Genomic DNA, 18928 nt, shown 5'->3' with positions numbered 1-18928 from the left:
TGTGATTTTCAAGCCATCTTTCCTCCTGTCAACTTTAAATTGTAAGTCCTGTATGTACCAATTGGACTGTATGTATGGGGAATATATCTCCTTTAATAAAAATTGTTTTACTTATTTAAGGAGCGTTTATAACTTGCCTTTAATGCATACTCTTTGGATAATGCAAAATAAACATAATTTGAACTTCCTTGCAAATATAATGAGCCTAAGAACATTAAACTGGTAGGAGGGGTAGTTCAAATGTCTTGTGACTGAAAACAAATAAACAATAAATTAACAAATTGTTTGAAAGCAATTCTAATCAGCTCATAATTTGCACAACTAATGGTCCTCTAAAGCTACAAAGTGAAGCCCATGTTATAAGAATACATTACAAATAAAAGATTTCAAAGAGAATAGCAGGTAATTAAAGAGATCATAATATTTAGTGTCTTATTTTGTAAATTCATAGATCTTTATTATAAGTATATTAACCCACAGAAATTATTTGATCATTACCTGTATAATGTCCTGCACACATCTTTTCCACAAAGACCACAATTTGATAAAGACAATTTGCTTGTTACTGTTATTCTTACATATTGTACCTGTATTATAGACACTTTCATAAGACCAACTTGTGATTCCTCTCGAGTCAAGGAATACAAACTGCCTGAATCGTGAATTGTGTGTCACTGAGGAAAAGAGACAAATTAAAACTAATAAAATCACAAGTAAATCATACAACTACTAAGAAGGGTGTCAATCATATGATCACCAACTCCTAACAAGCAGAAGACTAATTTTTTTACGACAGCAATGTCTATGCATGTGCTGGTTATTTGGATGTCAGATTTATAACTTTATGGGCATATTAACTTTCCAGCATTATCACTTAGATGAAGATAAAAAAGTTGGAATTTCCCTTCTGCCAACACCCTTCCTGTGCACCTTTTCTCCATCCCATTTTGGAATCATCCCTATCTCCTACCTCCGACAATCTCACAGTTTTTTGAGGCATGTTTGTATGACCCTCTACTCTGGAAGCCATACGGGATTTGCAAATAATTGCTTCTTTCACTGATGCTGTATGTTACTTCGCTTTCTGTCTCCTCGCCCTGTGATTCCACTCTGCCTCTTTCAAAGCATTCTACAGTCCCAGCATTTCCAGCATCAGGAACTGCTAGCTCCTCCTCTTTGTTCTCCAGCTTTGTAGGTCGATCCATTTTATATTTTAAAAGTTCTGGGACTTTTGCAATTTAATAGTATGTTGTGTTTTCAAAGAGAGGTCCATCACTATGCGAAATGCTATTCTGTCAGTTCACTGAACATCATATAAACATCTTAGACAAGCCGAAATAACTTCACTGCAATATATACAACGCGATATTGTTTTTTAGTGAAATGCCTTCAAAGAAACCCATGCAAAAGCGGAAAGCTTGCTGTCACGATTGAATCAAATTACCAAAAATTCCTCCACATCGGCAAATAAACCTCTCGAATGTTCCTTGATAGTTTTCGGTCGACAAGAAATTCCTTATGGACAACTGTTTACTCCACAGAGCCATTGTAGACTTGTATTCATTGTAGTATGGTACAAACATTCACATGTCGCCATTACCCTTGCGAAATGGCTTTTGGAATTCCTAGGAATTCCTAGGATTTTCCTAGGAATTCCTAGGAATTTATTCCTAGGAATTCCTAGGAATTCCTAGGAATTCCTAGGAATAAAGGTGTGAATTTTCACGGTAAATTCGGACTGGGAATTCCTAGGAATTCCTAGGAATTCCCAACCATAACAACTCTGGTTCTAAAAACCTAGAAATTCCTAGAAATTCCCAGAAATTCCCAGAAATTCCCAGAAATTCCCAGAAATTCCCAGAAATTCCCAGAAATTCCAAGCTTATAGCCAACAGGACTTGGAATTCCTAGGAATTCCTAGGAATTCCAACTCAGAGAACCAATGACTTTCCCTGAAAAGCTGTAAATCTAAAAAATTTCTAGGAATTTCTGGGAATTTCTGGGAATTTTTGGGAATGTTTAAGAATTACTGGGAATTTTAAGCAAAAATTTGAGGCTAATGATATAAAATAAATACTTTAAATTAAAAAAAACCCAGCTAAAATTCAAGTATTCAATGAAATTTATTTAGAAGCTTAATTAAGGCTTACATGTAAAATATTTTTGATTAAATAACATCAATGTGTGGTAATATTAGGATGGAATTTGATTTATTTTTCTTTTCTTGAAAACTTCATACGGATTAATCCTCAATTACAGCTATTCATATAAAATAGTTCTAATCAATCATTAAATTTGGTTTGACACAAATTGTGAATAAAATCTGTTGATTCTTTTCCATAAAATACAATATCTTAAGTTATATTTGAAAACCAAGCACTCTTGGGAGTGAAGGGGCTAATTACAGACAAATAAAATTGATTTTTTGATTAAAATCTTGTTGTAACTGTAACAATAAATTAGAATGAAGTTATCCTAAACTGCAAACTTAGCTGCTGTTTGTACTGTTTGTATTTTTTTTCCTGGGCTCACAATGAGTTGGCCTTGAATGAGGTTGTCAACAAGAACCTTGACCATTTTGTATCTGGATTCCTTGACATCTGAATTTGAAAAAAAATAATATATTAAAATATGTATATTTAAAGCTCAGACCAGGCTTTTAAGATGGCTATGAGGAAAAGGGCATTCATTGGATTCTCAAATTGGGAAATCTCTGTTATATTGAGTGACTTTTATATTGGAGTTAGTACATCTCTCTCATGGATTTTACTAAAAAAGGGCTGAATACATTATTTTGTTTTTACCCAGGAGGGCTTCTTTATGTACTAAGGTTTGTTTAATAACAGTTCCTATTATGAATCTTGAATGTTCCCAAACGTGACTAGAGGAATCTTGAAACCTTACTGATAGGTTTATTTCATTGTAAAGCATAAGCTTAAGAAACTGCGGCATGCAAGTGACCGATTCGATTCTCAGAATTATTCTAGTTTCAGTTGCGCCGAGCGTTACGTAAGCTTAATTCAACCCGCTACATCTATTATTTTATAAGATTTTGATCACGTAACGAATATCGCAATTTTTACTCACCACAAACTTTCAAAATCGTAGCTTTACAGATGGCCACTCGACCCTTGTTTGTACCAGTCAATATGTCAACTGTTGTCCCTTCTTTTAACTCCACGGCGCCAACGACTTTCTTTTCTTTTACAACACTCACGCTATTCTCGTTTTCCCATTGAACCACAATAAAAGCTATCTTTAGAAATGTTATATTAAGCAAAACAGTTGAGAAAAGCGATCAACCGATGAAAAGTGCATTCAAAGATGAGCGCCAAATGGAGTCTTCTTTGTTTCCGATCACGGGCATGATCACGTGGATCTTTTAGGACTTATCATTGGCTAGCAAAGTGAATCCGCTGGCTTGCCGATTGCAGTGTTAAGAGAAGCGCCTAACTTTATTCTGACTTCTCCGACCGGTTCTCTGCTTCTAGAAAATGGATAGCTTGGTGATACAAATAAAGATGTGAGCTCACTCTATGTAGAAATAATCGAAAAGAATCGATCGTATTACAAATGCACGATTTGTGGCCGAAAGTTGTCGAGGAAACAAAGACTCGAAACTCACTTGAGTTGTGTTAATGGCCAAGGTGAGAAATAACACAAGCCAATCACAGTTTTGAATGCGACTACAAATCATCTTTTACCCTCATACTTATAAAAGAAGGATACCACATTCGGAAGTATAAGAGATACATAGATGATCCCAGTGTACCAGTACCTTAATCTACAAAGCTTGACCGTAGCAAGCGTTCAGCAACACGTTCCAACACCGCCATCTCGATTCCTCAGTCAGTCGTTTCCAATGAACTTAAAGCAGTATTGACAAGAGAGTAGAGTGCGTCTTACAAAGGAGAAACATTTGTACAAGAGACAGGAGTAGCTATATGCGATTACAGAGGTGCGTTGGAACTCTGGTCCACAAATAGTTATGCACTGCCCGAAGTATAAAACAATCTTGTTGATAGCTGACAGACAGAGAAGAACAACAAGTAAACTTAAGAGCTGTTATTATTGAAGTGTGACTATCACTTTTCATTTTTATATAAAGAAGGACTTGTAATTTGCACCAAAAATAAAAAGATGTAATATTTTTTTGGGAGATCCAGTGATTGGGACATTTAAGAAATTAAGTTATGAAAGGAAACTTGGTTGGTACTTCTCACTACTAACAAGTCTTGTTGACAAATATAATTTCAGATCAGAGTTTCAAATAAAGTAAATTGAAGACGTCATATAAAAGGTGTTTTTCCTCTAAGGGAACATTGACTTCCTCTGTCTTGTCTGCATGCCAAATGTTTGCAAAGTGTGTGGATGATCCACAAGTATTGGAACATATACAAAACATTTTTGTAAGAGTTCCAATACTTGTGGATCATCCACACACTTTGTAAACATTTGGCATGCAGACAAGACAGAGGTAGTCAATGTTCCCCTTTTCTTACAAAAATGTTTTGTAAGAATAAAAACAGCAAAACAAATTACAGCAATTAGTCATGAAAATAGAGCAAAAAACTGAAAAAAAAAAAGCAGCAAAAACAATCATGAAAAAAGAAAGATTAATTAGGTGTTGAATTTGTTTGTCTAAGGCATGAAATTTCTACTAAAAGTATTGTCAACAAAAAGTCTCTGACAGCGTTTGAGGCAACTGAGCTTGACTGTTCCAAGGTTTTCTAACAAAGGCAACCAGTAATGTAGGTTAGGGAAGTAAGATAACAATGTAATTATTGTTAATTATTGTGGAAGTTGGCAATTTCCATTTAACATAACCGACAGCTGGTTCATGAGAAAATCCATATTAATGTCAAGATTTACTAAAACTTAGTTTGAGTGATAAATTTTATGATCTTTAAGTTATAAACATGTACATGTATGTATATCTCTTGGTAAGTTTTGTATAGCATACCTTTTATTGAGCCAAAGTTTTAAGCCTCTGAAATTACTCTTTTTCTTAAAACCTTCACATTCAAGGTATTGAGAATTTCTTAGAATTTATGTGGACCTCAGGGTATTAAAATTGCCTCAAATTCAATTCCCAGAAATTCCCAAGAGTTCCACACTTCTTAAATTATAGGTAGTTTGTAAAGCTGAGAATTCCTAAGAATTCCTAGGGATTCCAAGTCCTCACAAAACTGGAGTCTTCCTTTCCCAGAAATTCCCAGTAATTCCAAGCTTTTTAAATCAGAGTTCATTTGCATAGTTGGGAATTTTTGAGAATTCCTAGGAATTCCTAGGAATTCCTAGGAATTTTTAGGAATTCCTAGGAATTCCCAGAAATTCCCAGAAAACTGGGAATTCGGTTTGCAAGGGTCATTTGCATAATTGGGAATTTTTGAGAATTCCTAGGAATTCCCAGAAAACTGGGAATTCAGTTCGCAAGGGTAATGTCAAGAACACATTCTGCAATGCGGTCACAGTGTGATGGAATCCAACCAGCTGCAACTTTCTCGCCAAGCTTTGAAGTTAAAAATATGCAACTACCCACTGATTATCCAGAGTTGTTATCAACTTAACTAAAGTTTGAAAACACTAGGAAAAACTAGTTTCATTAAGTTTGAATAGGACTCGATTATTTCCATATTTTAAACAAATTAGTATTAATCTGTCTTGTCGAGTCTTGTCGCAGGTTGCTAAGATACGAGAAGGAATAGGTACTAGAGATTTGTACGGTGGCTACAGTGGCCCATAGGGGACACGTTATCCACTTTTTAAATTCAATTTTATTGCGTGATATATAATGGTAATATGACGGAGTGGAGTCCAATTCGGTCTGTAATCCTAAGAGTGATTAACAAAATCGGACGACCGCCAAGCGGGAGTCCGATTTGTCAATCATGAGTATGATTACAGACAGAATTGGACCACACGAAGTCCTTTCACCAACAAATCAGATCTGTTACAATTTCCGAAAATAACAAATACATTTAGGACAAATATGTGCAGTAGGGACAATGTCTCAGTAAAAAATTCCTCAACTTCCACGACTTTTTTTTAGGATAAGTGGTTGTTGCTAATTGGTTATTGTGATCAATTCTGTGATTGGTCGATTTGACTGAAAGGACTATGGTTGGCTGCTTCAACTGCCTGATTACAGGTGTCCGATTACAGCCAACTGTCCGATTACAACTCTTCAGAATGATTAGTGAAAAAAAAAAGCAGCTACTGCACCAATTACAGGAGCACAGTCAAGGCTTCTCTGTTTGTATTATTATAAAGAATCCTTTAAATTCCCCACGCATTACTTTCAATTTTCAAAACAGGCTTTATTTCCAAAACTAACAACGGTGTCGTTAGCATGCTCTATACTCTCATAGAGCACGCTACAATAAGCCAATCAAAATCCCTGTTAGAATGGTTCAAATAATCTGACTGGCTGTACAAGACTACAGCTGTCAAAAATGTCAAACAATCAATGTTCAAAAACTATCAAAGTTCACATTCTGCAATAGTTTACAAGCTGAAATAGTTCGGCAGGTCGAATTTAACACTTGCCTGAAGTTTTTTGGTCTCTAATACTGAATCTGAAAGTGAAATGTTCAGTGAAATCCGACTGAATTATGGCTCATAAAACACAAAAGTTTTTCACATGATACATGATAAAAAAAATAAACGACAGCCGAAATTCACCGAAACATGAAGATTGCTCGGGATGACAGAGCCGTAAAACTCGGCTGCAGTGACTGATGTTTGGTTCTTCTGTTGCTACATGCCGGCTCGCTTCTTCCTTAATTTCACTTTTAATTAACGAAAAAAGGCTAGAAAGAAGTCCCGGAAAAGGTCGGACATAGTACAATTTGGCAGATGGCGTGACAGCTTTAGCTCAACTCCTTGCTCGATACTCTTATAGATCACGCTCTTTCAATCAATGATAGCATGCGTTTCATTCGAAGTTAATCATAGATGGAAATTATCGCCCGATGAATGTTAAACTATCACGCGATAAACGATAAACTATCGCACTATAAATGAAAAATTATCGCGCGATAAATGATAAATTATCGGGCGATAAATGGGAAACTTGTTGGGTAGCAGGTGATTGTCTGTCACGCACGTTGTTTCCGTGGACGAGGGGACAATGGCTGCAACAGTTGGAAAGTTCTTTCTTAACGGGTTGGCGATGCAGAAGTGACATAATGTAATCAGAAAGATTAGATAATCCTCTCTTGTTCTCAGACACTGACAGCGATCGCAAAATCAAGGTTTACTGTACTGATTCACAGAGCTACGTGTCGCAGAAGTATTGTAAAGTACCGCTAAATGGTTTTTTAACGAAAATAAAACGAACTATTGACTTCAAAACATACCTCAACTATGGCAGCCATCGTCGTCCGCGGAAACAACGTGCGTGACAGCCGATCACGTGCTACGTAACAAGCCGTGGAGGCCTGTTTTCTAATCTGGAAGGCCCAGGAGTTATTACTTTACTTATTTCACCAGGGTTCAGCGCCCAGTTATTCAAAGGCCGATTAGCGCTAACCCGGGGTTAAGTTTCAATCTGGGTTACTTTATTCCCTTCTTAAAAGACCTATTTCAGATAATTTCTTCAATTCTTTTTTAGAACATCCAGGCATCAAATTGTAGGCAAAAATAAATATACTGAATATGCCTTTAAAGGTTTTAGATCTGAGGTCAGATTTAACTCTAACCCTAGGTTATCTTAACCTAGCTTTGAACAACTTGGCAAAGGGCAGATAACATTATCCAACGGAAAAATCGCTATCAGGCGGAAAAGAGACAGCAAAACGTGTAGCTTTATCTACCGGATTGAGTTTTATCCAGTGTATAACACCATCCAACCTTTGAACAACCGGGGCCAGGTGTTCATGATTTTGTTTACAGAAAGACATCCGTCAACAAAAATTAGAATTCATAATCTTAAAGAGATCATGAGCAAATAAGGTAATCCCTGTGGAGAGTGCAGCGAAAGGGATAAAACTCTACAGTCTTCTTTCAGTCTGATTGGTTCCCGCAATACAATAACCCCACAGGGTATATTTCTAGACCGTTGTTGAACTTTGCAATAGTAACATGAGCAAACACTTTTTGACTACAAATCTTTGCTTTTTTACGTTTCACCTCAAATGGTTCTAAAAATGTACAAAGGGATTTTCGCTCTGGTATCACTGGCGTGCATCTTGCTCGCAGGTAATTCTTCTTTTTCATTTTCGTGACCTGTCTGTTTAATATGACCTTTAAAGTTTTTTTTTTTTTTTAAAAATGTTGAATTAGTAATCAGCAAGAACCGTTGGACATGAAAAAGGGATGTTTTTAGTTTGTATAAGACTATTTCATGAGAAAAAGTTTCTCTATGGATGAGCAATTTCTTTCCGGTTCATCCACAGTGCAATCTAGATTTTCAGACGGTAATAAAATTTATCCCTACGCTAATGCTTCGCCGAAACATCTTTACCGGCTTATTTCAGAGACAAACTCTACTTGACTCACGAGTGAGATGCCTTGTGTGAGTATGTGCATCCAAATAATTTTTAAATGAAATCACGTTCAATGTTATCTTACATAAGCAGAAAAAAATTGTTACAAAACGTGTTTATCGCGCTTCGTTTTGATCAGTTGTTTCGATCAGTTGATGATCAAGAAAACAAAAGTAACAGATAAAAGTTTGTCTCAAAATAAAATTGGAGGCATTTCTAGCGACAAATTTAAAATGATGTATTTCCGAAAATCACATTTGCTTCCCCGGAAAAATTGTATCGCTTAATATTGCACGCAAACATTGCGGATAACTGTACAGGTGAAAACTACAAAATTCGCTGAAGTAACCTGATTTTCACAGTTTTACCTTATCTTGTATGCTTTTTTCAATAATATTTTTGATCAAGTTTCCCAGGTATAATCCAAAAACACTTGGAAAAAATTGGATATATATGACCTTCTAAACTTGTTTGTAGTAATTATACATATCTTCGTTAGCGAATCAATTTTGTCGGGTTTTCGTAACACTTCTGTTAAAACGCTCTCACATGTTTGCTTAGCAGAAGAAATCTTAGCAGAAGATCGACAGATAATGGAATCTTAACTCGAGATCTTAATTCAAGGCGCTGTAAAAAAGAGAAGAAAAAATCACCGCATTATATTGGTCTGAAATGATATGTAATTAACTTTCAGGCTGCATTGTGAGTAGTTCCTCTCATTCGCCGCCATTTTCAACATTTTTTTAATGGGGTGCGTGTTAAATTCATCCACCCTGGTAAAGCAGTCAGAGTTATTTTTGCATAAACTTATACAAAATGAAAATAGCTGAGTCAGTTTTGGCTGACGGTCGGTTTGTACAGAAGACACTCAAAAGAATTACATAAGGCGGTACACAAAAGGTTTCTGCAAATTTAACCTTTCTTATGCAAATATAGACCAGAAGCGGAAAAAAAAACAAACAAACGCAACGCTAGATTTGGCATAAAGCTGAGAACAGTTGGCTTTTTTGTGCTGATTGAATTTAATCAATAAACTATGATAGGAAGTTCCGAGATGAAAATCGAAAGGCTTCTTTTTTGTGATGAAATGTACTTTCTTGAACAGACTTGCTGGAAATTATAATTGATTCAAGTACTGTAAATAACATACGCATGTAATAATATTCGAAATGATTCTGTGAAAGTACTTGATAATGACAGTTTTACATGAGAAAGAAAAGTTCAGGTGACAAGCTCCATAACAATTTCATCTGTCAATCAGGCTTTCTGAGCGAATGTACAAAGACAATGACTTTAAAAATGAAATCATTAATGAACATTATGAAAATAGTGCTCGTAAAATTTAGGAAAAATTTAAATTTAACGGAGAGCACCAAAATATTTTTGCCGGGGATGACTACTTGGAAAAGTTATTTCTTTGAGTTCTGTCTCTTAACGATTATCGTTACTGGAATGAATTATAATTTGCCTAAGTGATGTTCTAATCAAGATAAAATTATTGTTAATCTTCTAAGCTGAATGGCTAGAAATTCCTTCTCAATAAAAGAATGGGTGAAAATATTGTTAAAGAAAAAACAAATTATGTGCAGGTCTTAAAAAAAAGAGGTGTCTGCAGAACGAAGTAAACCCATTTAATTTTACCTGCTTGACATGTCGTGGTTAAGTGCACTTCTAATGAACGGAGCACAGTGGTACAATTTTCTCCCGTGCACTAAGTGTCCGGTGAATGCTGCACGAGCTGTAATTGGTCACGTGGTGTAGCTGACGTCAGATGAATCTGGTTTTTTACGGCGTACAGCTCGCAAGCTTTTATTCGGATTTACTCAGAATTTTGTTTATAGATGTTTCTACGAAATTAACATGGAGATTTGTACAAGCAACTTTGGAGAAAACGAGTTTCTAACAACTCAAAAGACACGTCAACAGAGACGTTGAGGATTGTTTTGGCGCTCAGACATAATCTGTCACCTTTCTTCTCTTGATCATTGTCTAAATCGGACAGTTCTCCATGCTTGTTATGTACGTACATTTAAGAAATTTGATGACAGAATCAGTGGCATATCCCTTTCCTTCAATAGAATATAAGTAAGAACTAATCAGAAAGCTTGTTTCATTCAAGTTATCAATTAATTCCTAATTATTTGATTGTTTCCTATCAGATCTGCCAAAATCCGCTGGTGATAATCACGTCATCGTGAATAAATGCAGTGAAGATATGAAAATAGAAAAAGACATGATGTGCGCGCACACGTTTCTCAGGAAAATGAAAAATGGCACCGCAAACTGCAGGTTACTTATTTCAGAATCTGATGCTCATTGGTTATTAGATTTTAATTTTTTTTATGGCTTCGTAAAAACTACCTCTACCTCGAACTAAACTTCAAAATATTAGATTGCTAAGGATCCAGTTATTATTTATTGCCGGAGTGTGAGGGGGAAGTCGGAAGGTTTTGGGGAAATCACGTGGTTTGCAGGGCAAAGGAAGACTATAGAAATTGACCACCAAGTGACTGCCAATGAGGGGGAGATCGTGAGAATGCTACAGAGCCTTACAGGGGGATCCGGTCCCTCGGAAGCTGTTAGAGGACACAATAGAGGCAACAACAAAGCATTTGGAGAAAAAGGGGCTTGATATAGAGAAATCGCGAACGAGAGGAATCGAGGGAAAATATTCTTTGATGAATAAACCATCACTTGAAAATAAAATTTCTGCCATTTTCGATTCTTTGACTAAAACATTTTTTTGTTCACTTTTTCAGTCATGAATTAATGAATTTCATGGGCTGCATTAGGAACTTTACACTCGACCAGTGCTATGGTGATTACCTGAAAACTCATCACAGCATGATGGAACCAATGAGACGAATGGCCGACATGAAAGCCAGAATTCACAATTTTGGCCGCTTGATGTGTGGTATGGACGGAAATGGTTATAATGTCACAGGGCTACCTAAGAACATTACTGACCTGCTGAAATGCAAGAAAGAGTTTTACGACAATGGAAAAGCCTGTGCTAAACCGTTCCACGACAAATTCAAGGCCAAGACTAAACCAGAGAACTTGTGCAAGTAAGATACCAAAACTCAAATGAGGGTTACTGAGTAATCTGGGATTGGTTCAATTTTCGTTATTAAGCATTGTGATTGGTTAAAAACTAACTCCCGCCACTTTCTCAACCAATCAAAACTTGGTTACTTGCGTTTTACCGCGCTTCTGGCCGTTTGTATTTTTCTTTTCTTTTGAGATGTAATTAGCTGTTGTAATAAGTTTGGTCTTGATTTAAGACATTCAATCGAAAAGCGCTTTAACGAGCTTTTTTTCCGAGTTTTCTTTAGGAATCCTATCACAAGGCCATGCCTAAGCCTGGACGAGGCTTTTCTTCTAGATATCTTAAACAACTGTGATTAATCCGCTCAGACCCAAGACTAACTCGTTAAATTGGAATACTCTTCCTAAAATGTTACATGAAAACAGTTGAATTCCATAGCGTATCTGGGAACGAATGACTTTATTAATAACTACATTACATTAGATCTTCATGATTAATGAAAAGCATCATCGATACATTTGAGTCGGGAAAAGAAACCTCTAGGGAAAAATTTCCATAGATCATCTGGCTCTGTACGCCAAAGATTATTATTTATTTTTTTTTAAATGAAAGCTAACGAAGATTTATTTACCTCACAGTTGAAACGAGAACAGTAATAACTGCTTTTTTCTTTCAGATATTTCATGAAAGCAAAGGAGTGTCAGGTAGATTTGATGAAGAAGTACTGCGCACCGAGCAGGCCCCACAAGCCTGATCCCTTTAATCCATTCTGTCCCGGTGAAAAAGATCCGTCCTCTCATGCAGGAGCAGGAAAACTAAACACGGGTGTGGCCCTCGTATTTGTGGGCCTTGCTGGCCATTTTTTGTCGTAAGCCTCTGACTGCGGATGCACATGAGTTTTTCAGTTTACACTATGACACTGTTAGTAGAATCATAGCAGACGGCTTGAACAAAAGAATTTTGCGAAATCTTTATTTCATGTAGATGTCGAATGCATCCGTCCTCACGAAGCTCAGAATTTTACTATTGAATCAGCAATTGGAAGATTTTCCCAGATGTTATGCGAATGACAAATGTTAGTTTTCAAAGTTATCATATCCATTTTATAGTTATCATTTATTAGCCTGCCGTGCTTGGAAATTCCTTTGCCTGTTTGCTAGCACTGGAAATGTATACGTACAATAAAGCACTTTGAACACAAATAATATGGCGTGTTTGATTAGTGTTGCAGACAGAAGCCAGCCATCCGACAGATCACAGGGTGGGTAAACTTATTAAGCTCCATTATGTTGCAAAGAGAACTCTTTTGTCGGTTTAAGAGACAATGACGCGAAAAACTGATTTTAGAAAACGAGCTAAAATAAAAACCAAGCACGTTTGGACACTTCTAGTTTTTGATTAGTGATTTTTTAGGGAATTTTTGCTAAGCATCAGCGAAAATGAGAAAAAATCAAAGGAGAATTTATCAGCATATAAACTGCCCTCTGGCCATATGCCTGACCGTCAAACGATTTTAAATTTGACAGTTTTTTTCACAGTTAAGTCAGCTGAACATAATCTCCTTGGATCTGGTTCATGTGTGCTTCAGCCACCTTATATGGTCTTGTCACTATTTCTTGGTCATGGTATAATGACAGAAATAAAGTACTCTTTTTTTGGTTGCTGTGTAGTATATTAAAACAGGAATTCACCTTAGTGTCAGTGAAAGTGTTAGGTAATTACTTCCACTTCGGTGAATATTTGTTAATTATAGCTTATATGTTCTCTATCGTTTGTCAATGTACATATTGTTTCAATGTAGGTTTTGTCGAGCGTTTAATAACAAGCCTCTGGCTCGGAAGACTAGGCGTCCACTCTCGTGTTTCAGACATTAAATAAAGTTATCCTTGTCCATATTTTCACGGAGTCTGCACCGAAAAATTGATTAAAACTTGTTGCGAGTAACAGTTGTTTTATATTTTAATTTTATGGAAAAGGAATGTAAGTAAATAAACGAAAAAAAAATTAATTGTGGATATGCCATGTTCAAGCAGACGAAGCGCCATTCGAGAGCCTTCTCATGTGGTTATGTTTATCACATCAAGGTAAAAATCCATGTGGGATATATTACTCTAACTGTAGTTACGAACCTCCTCTTCGAAATAACAATTGTGTATTTTAGTTTGCTTTCTTTTCTGGTTCAAAAACATATTCAAACTTGCTAGATAGTCGTTAGATGATAGATTTGGAGACTTGCTACAAAAGTAGAGCTTTCGAAGCTGACCCTTACGAAATGTCAAAGTTGAAATGAGACCTCAAGATACCTACGCTATCTAGGCTTAAACTAATATCATTTATTTTCCGATTTCTTTCTTTTCTTTTCTATTTTCTATTTCTATTTTTCTTACAAAAGAATGCAAGGTGTCAAAGGGCTGCGGTTAAGGTTATTACTTTGTGATGCATGACTGTTTAAAATTGCATGATTTCACAACATTATTTAAGAAAAAAAATGCTAATTTCCTTATAGCCGGTTGGTTTTGAGGTCTCTGGGGCACATACACGGTCTGGACTGCAGGTACTGACGATACTAGATGGATGTCTTCTCGTTCTGGTTCATTTTGGCATTGTATTCCGTGAAAACATTTGCTCAGCGATGTAAGTTGACGCAACGATCTGAAAATGGCTTGGTTCTTCTTGATAAAGTGTACAAATCATTCACTGTGGATCGGTTGGCTTCTTGTTATATTGCCTGCAATTCACAGCCTGCGTGCCAAAGTCTTAACTTCAGGCTGAGTGACAAAACTTGCCAGTTTAATAAAGAAACTAAGTTTTCCTGCCCAACTAGTCTGAAGCAGAATGAAGGGTTTATTTATGCTGATAACCCAAATCGAGGTGAGAATATCCTTAAAATACTTGGGCTTTTTTATCAGTCTGCGACTGTTAAAAAGTTTATGGTTACATTTTTTATATGGTTTTGCCTTACTGTTTTCAAGCAAACTTGTGTGAGCCGACAAATTTATTTTTTCCTTGTTACTTCGACAACTGAAGAAATTGGAAGACATAATTTCAAGGGACTTGGTAACGTAATAAATCCACTCAGTCACAAGGTCTCAAGAATACGTAATTAATCTGCGTCATTCCGTCGAAAAGTAAACTTCAACCGTAAAATTTGCTAGAATCTAATCTTCTATCGTCAAATGGAAACATTTCTAAGAGCCGAACGGCGTAAAACTGCCTTATTAGGAACAGCTCTTAATTATGGTATTATTAAAACTTTTGTTGGCCTATCATCAACCGCAACTTAAGACGTAAAGTGATCAATACGTTGTAACAAGTACCTTCATTTAAAAAAATGTTAATTGTGCTGTGTACAGTCGTATCACTGTCTACAGATGTACAAGATGGCGGCACATGCGAAGCGGGCGCTCTGCCAAGTCTCTCTTTTACTGTTCCTATTTTTGATATTTTGTCAATTCAAGTATGACATGGCTTTTTATAAAAGCTCAACCTATATGCTGGTGAGCGCTGGTTATGATGCTAAGTACTACCCGGGCCGTAATGATGGTTTGAGAAGATCGCGTTATGCTGCTTCGGATACCACTCTTCCCGCTCTAAAAGCCTACAGAATTCTTAACATTGCACAGTTTAGTCTGTTTGCTGCTGGTCTTATACTGTTAGCTGGAGACATCTGTCCTCAACCTGGTCCTTCTTTTCAACTAAAAAATTCTGGCTTATCGTTTGGTCCCCAAAGTAGAGGATTAGCAATGGCTCATCTTAATATTCGCAGTCTGCTACACAAGATGGATCAAGTGAACCTTATCATGGGCGGTACTAAGTCGTTTGACATATTATCATTCTCGGAGACTTGGCTTAATGATTCGGTTACTGACGACGAGATTCTTTTGCCCGGCTATAGCTGTGTGAGGCGGGATCGCCAAGGAAAGGTTGGTGGAGGAGTGGCAATTTATTGCCGCGATTCTATCAATTTTACTATTCGCGAAGACCTAAATAATGCAAATGAAGCCGTGTGGATTCAAGTCAACCGAAAAAATTGTACACCTCTTGTTATTGGTTGTATCTATAGACCACCAGATCAACCGATCGACAACTTTACTGATAACTTCGGTAAATCATTGTCCAAGATCGACCCTGCGTTTGATAAAGTTGCGCTTGGTGATTTTAATATAGATTTTTCGATTAGAAGGAGAAATGCAAATTTGGCTCATAAACGATTGCTCAAGGGAATTGCTGAGCTACACGATCTCAAGCAAGTGATTGAATCTTCGACACGTGTCACGGAACACTCCGAATCTCTCATCGACTTATGCTTTACCAACGCTCAGCAAAAAATTACGGAGTCCGCTGTTTTAGATCCTGGTTTGAGCGATCATTCTTTGATTTACTGTGTCATGAAGAGCGGTCGTCACCGAGCTCCACCAAAAATGATCCAGTTTCGCTCGTATAAAAATTACGACAAAGATTCCTTTGTATCTGATCTCCGCCAAGTACCTTGGCATGTGGCTTTAAATAACCATGAAGATATTGATGACTGTATTGACACCTGGAACAAATTATTCTCAGAGGTTGCCGCAGTACATGCTCCAATAAAAACAAGCCGGGTTAGAGGCTTTTCTATTCCTTGGATAAACTCTAGCATTATAGCTCTAATGAATAAGCGAGATCACCATCTGAAAAAAGCCAAGGGGAATAAAAATAACACTCATTGGCGCCTGTACCGTGAATTGAGGAACAAGGTAACCCACAGTATCAAGAAAGCCAAATCTGATTATTACACTAACCTAATAATTAACGGCAGTAAATCAAGCTCTAAAGACTTCTGGAAAGCTTTAAAACAAACTCTACCTTCGTCTAAAACTTCCTCCAGGATTACCAGTTTGTTAGCTGATGGTGTCCTTCTCACCTCAGCTCAATCTATTGCCTCGACTCTTAATTCATATTTCGTGAACGTGGGTAAATCCCTTGCCGAAAAAATCGTTTCCGAACCGTACATAGCTAAAGCTACGGCCTGCCACTCGACTTTTACGTTTCAACCGATTAGTGAAGATTTTGTCTCCATGGATAATGGTTGCCTGACCGGTGCGGTTTTTTTAGACCTCGCCAAAGCGTTTGACACTGTCAATCACTCAATACTGCTCCAGAAGCTCTCAACTTATGGTGTTGATGATGCTGGCAAAGCCTGGTTTACTTCATTCTTAACAAACAGAACACAAATGACTAGCTGTGATTATGCTTGCTCCAAAGCTGCCGCTGTATCGACTGGCGTTGCTCAAGGCTCTATATTGGGCCCACTTTTATTTATAATTTACATGAATGATCTACCTGATGTTTTGCAATCCTGTCAGGTTACTTTATATGCAGATGACACTGTTTTATACCTCGCTTCCAAATCTACTGTAGACTTACAAAGTAAGATTAACGATGACTTAAAACGTATATGTAGGTGGCTTCGGGCAAACCAACTGACTCTGAATGTTCAAAAATCCAAATTTTTGCTTATCGGTAGTAGTTCCCGCTTGAACAAAGTTGAGTCCATACTTATTTCGGCTGATGATACCCCTCTCGATAACGTAGATTCTTTTACTTACCTAGGCATTGTGATTAATAACCACTTCTCCTGGACTGACCACATTGATTATATTCGTAGTAAGGTCAGTAGAAAGTTAGGTCTTTTAAGGCGTATTAAATCTTGCCTCCCCCTCAACGCTAGAATTATGTTTTTCAATAGTTTCATTTTACCTATTTTTGACTATGGGGATATCATCTGGGGAGATCGCGGAAATGCGTCCTTAATGTCTGAGCTGCAAGTGTTGCAGAATAAGGCCGCTCGCCTCATTTTAGACTTACCTGTTTATTTTTCCGCAACTGAGGCCCTAAAGAGACTTGGCTGGAAACCATTACTGCGTCGTAGAAAAGAACACCATGCCATCTTTATGTACAAATTAATTAACAACCATTCATGTAATACTATTCCTGTCACATTTAATCGGGACTTTCATGGTTACAATACAAGATCGAGAAACGACGTTCGAAAATCCAGTGCCACAAGAAGATGGGGTCATTGGTCGTCAGTTAACTTTAGCGCAGATGTATGGAATGGTTTAGACATCTCACTAAGAAATGCAAACTCACTGCCTGCCTTCAAACGTGGCCTGTCTAAATTTAATTTTGAATTTTAATTTACCTTACTAGTATTACTCTTAGTTAATACTTTGTGATTAGTATTTTTAATTAGTTCTTAGATTTAGTTTTAGTTATTTGTTTTTTATTTGTAATTTATCTTTGTATTAGTATTTAATTTAAGAGGACCCTCCTGTAAACCACTTTTGTGACGCTGGCATCCTCATTAAAGATTATAGTATAGTATGATAAGTTGATTACGCATGCAAAGTATAATGATTTGTTTGCATATTTTCATGACAGCTTTACTCGGGTCAGTTCCCTTCAGAGCTGCGAATTCTTGTCAACATATCATTCAGAGTGGAGATTCCACTGGGAGTGGAGAGTATTGGGTCGACCCGCAGGGAAATGGGAACTCTTTCAAGGCTTTTTGTGACATGACAACTGATGGAGGTACCTTGGTGTTTTTTGTTTTTCAATTGTTGATTTTATTTTCTCGCTTATTTTTACAAAAGAAGTTTTTTTTAATTCAAAGGAGGCTGGATGATGGTGTTAAACATTATTTTAGCAAGCTCTCAATCGTCATGGTGGAATGCCACCGCTGAACAAACGTTTCAAGGTATGCGTAACTATGGAAACGGCAAAATGGCTATAACCAAAAGCGCCATGAACCAACTAAGAGCGTACATAAACTTTACCCAAATAAGATTTCATTGCAGCAAAGAAAAAGGAACAACATTCCACGTCAGAACGACTCTGAACAACAAAGGTGCAAGAGTGGTGCGATATTTCAGCGGTGAAAGAGATGAGATGCCGGACTCGTGTGACTCCTTCGTCCGTGTGGATGGTGACAACTCAAGACTAGCTCAGAATTGTGCGACATGGGCATATCATGGTAAGTGGGGACATGTCAGGCATAATGTTGGAGAGAATCGTCTGTACAACTACGCAGCATTTGTGGCCCACAGTTATCACTGGATAATTTCTACTGGTGGCCACTGGATGTGCGATGATAATAATAGCAACAACCTGTCTACTGGAGACTTTTGGAAAGTTTATGTCCGTTGAAATGCACATTCTTGCAATAACTTTGTAATAGGACGAAGCATAAGTGAACAGAGAGAAAGTCAAATGGAAATCAAATAGTATAAAAACTGATGTCTAGCCATATGCCTGACATTCGAATGATTTTAAATTTAATAGTTTTTTTCACATCTAAGTCAACCGAAAACACAATCTCCTTGGATCTGACCTACATGTGTTTCAGCTACCT

At 37.0% G+C, this 18928-nt stretch overlaps 3 protein-coding genes across 3 annotated transcripts; 2 read left to right on the top strand and 1 right to left on the bottom strand.

Moving 5' to 3' along the window:
• Nucleotides 1-126: 126 nt before the first annotated feature.
• LOC136284127 (uncharacterized) lies at nt 127-1592 on the bottom strand. The gene is made up of 3 exons (XM_066173952.1): nt 971-1592; nt 588-674; nt 127-251 (listed from the first exon to the last, which is right to left on the bottom strand). The coding sequence occupies exons 1-3, from the start codon at nt 1203-1205 to the stop codon at nt 127-129; spliced, it is 447 nt and encodes a 148-aa protein (XP_066030049.1). The 5' UTR covers nt 1206-1592.
• Nucleotides 1593-8067: 6475 nt separating this feature from the next.
• On the top strand, nt 8068-12698 carry LOC136276990 (uncharacterized). The gene is made up of 4 exons (XM_066158541.1): nt 8068-8202; nt 10649-10778; nt 11249-11557; nt 12215-12698. The coding sequence occupies exons 1-4, from the start codon at nt 8139-8141 to the stop codon at nt 12408-12410; spliced, it is 699 nt and encodes a 232-aa protein (XP_066014638.1). The 5' UTR covers nt 8068-8138; the 3' UTR covers nt 12411-12698.
• A 1410-nt stretch (nt 12699-14108) lies between these two features.
• Nucleotides 14109-18723, top strand: LOC131789821 (fibrinogen C domain-containing protein 1-B-like). Its single transcript, XM_059106992.2, has 3 exons — nt 14109-14409; nt 17959-18108; nt 18191-18723. The coding sequence occupies exons 1-3, from the start codon at nt 14109-14111 to the stop codon at nt 18721-18723; spliced, it is 984 nt and encodes a 327-aa protein (XP_058962975.2).
• The last annotated feature ends 205 nt before the right edge of the window (nt 18724-18928 follow it).

This window comes from Pocillopora verrucosa, chromosome 11 (genome assembly GCF_036669915.1).
Source record: "Pocillopora verrucosa isolate sample1 chromosome 11, ASM3666991v2, whole genome shotgun sequence".
NCBI classification, from domain to species: domain Eukaryota; kingdom Metazoa; phylum Cnidaria; class Anthozoa; order Scleractinia; family Pocilloporidae; genus Pocillopora; species Pocillopora verrucosa.
This window is presented reverse-complemented; position numbering and strand designations above follow the sequence as displayed.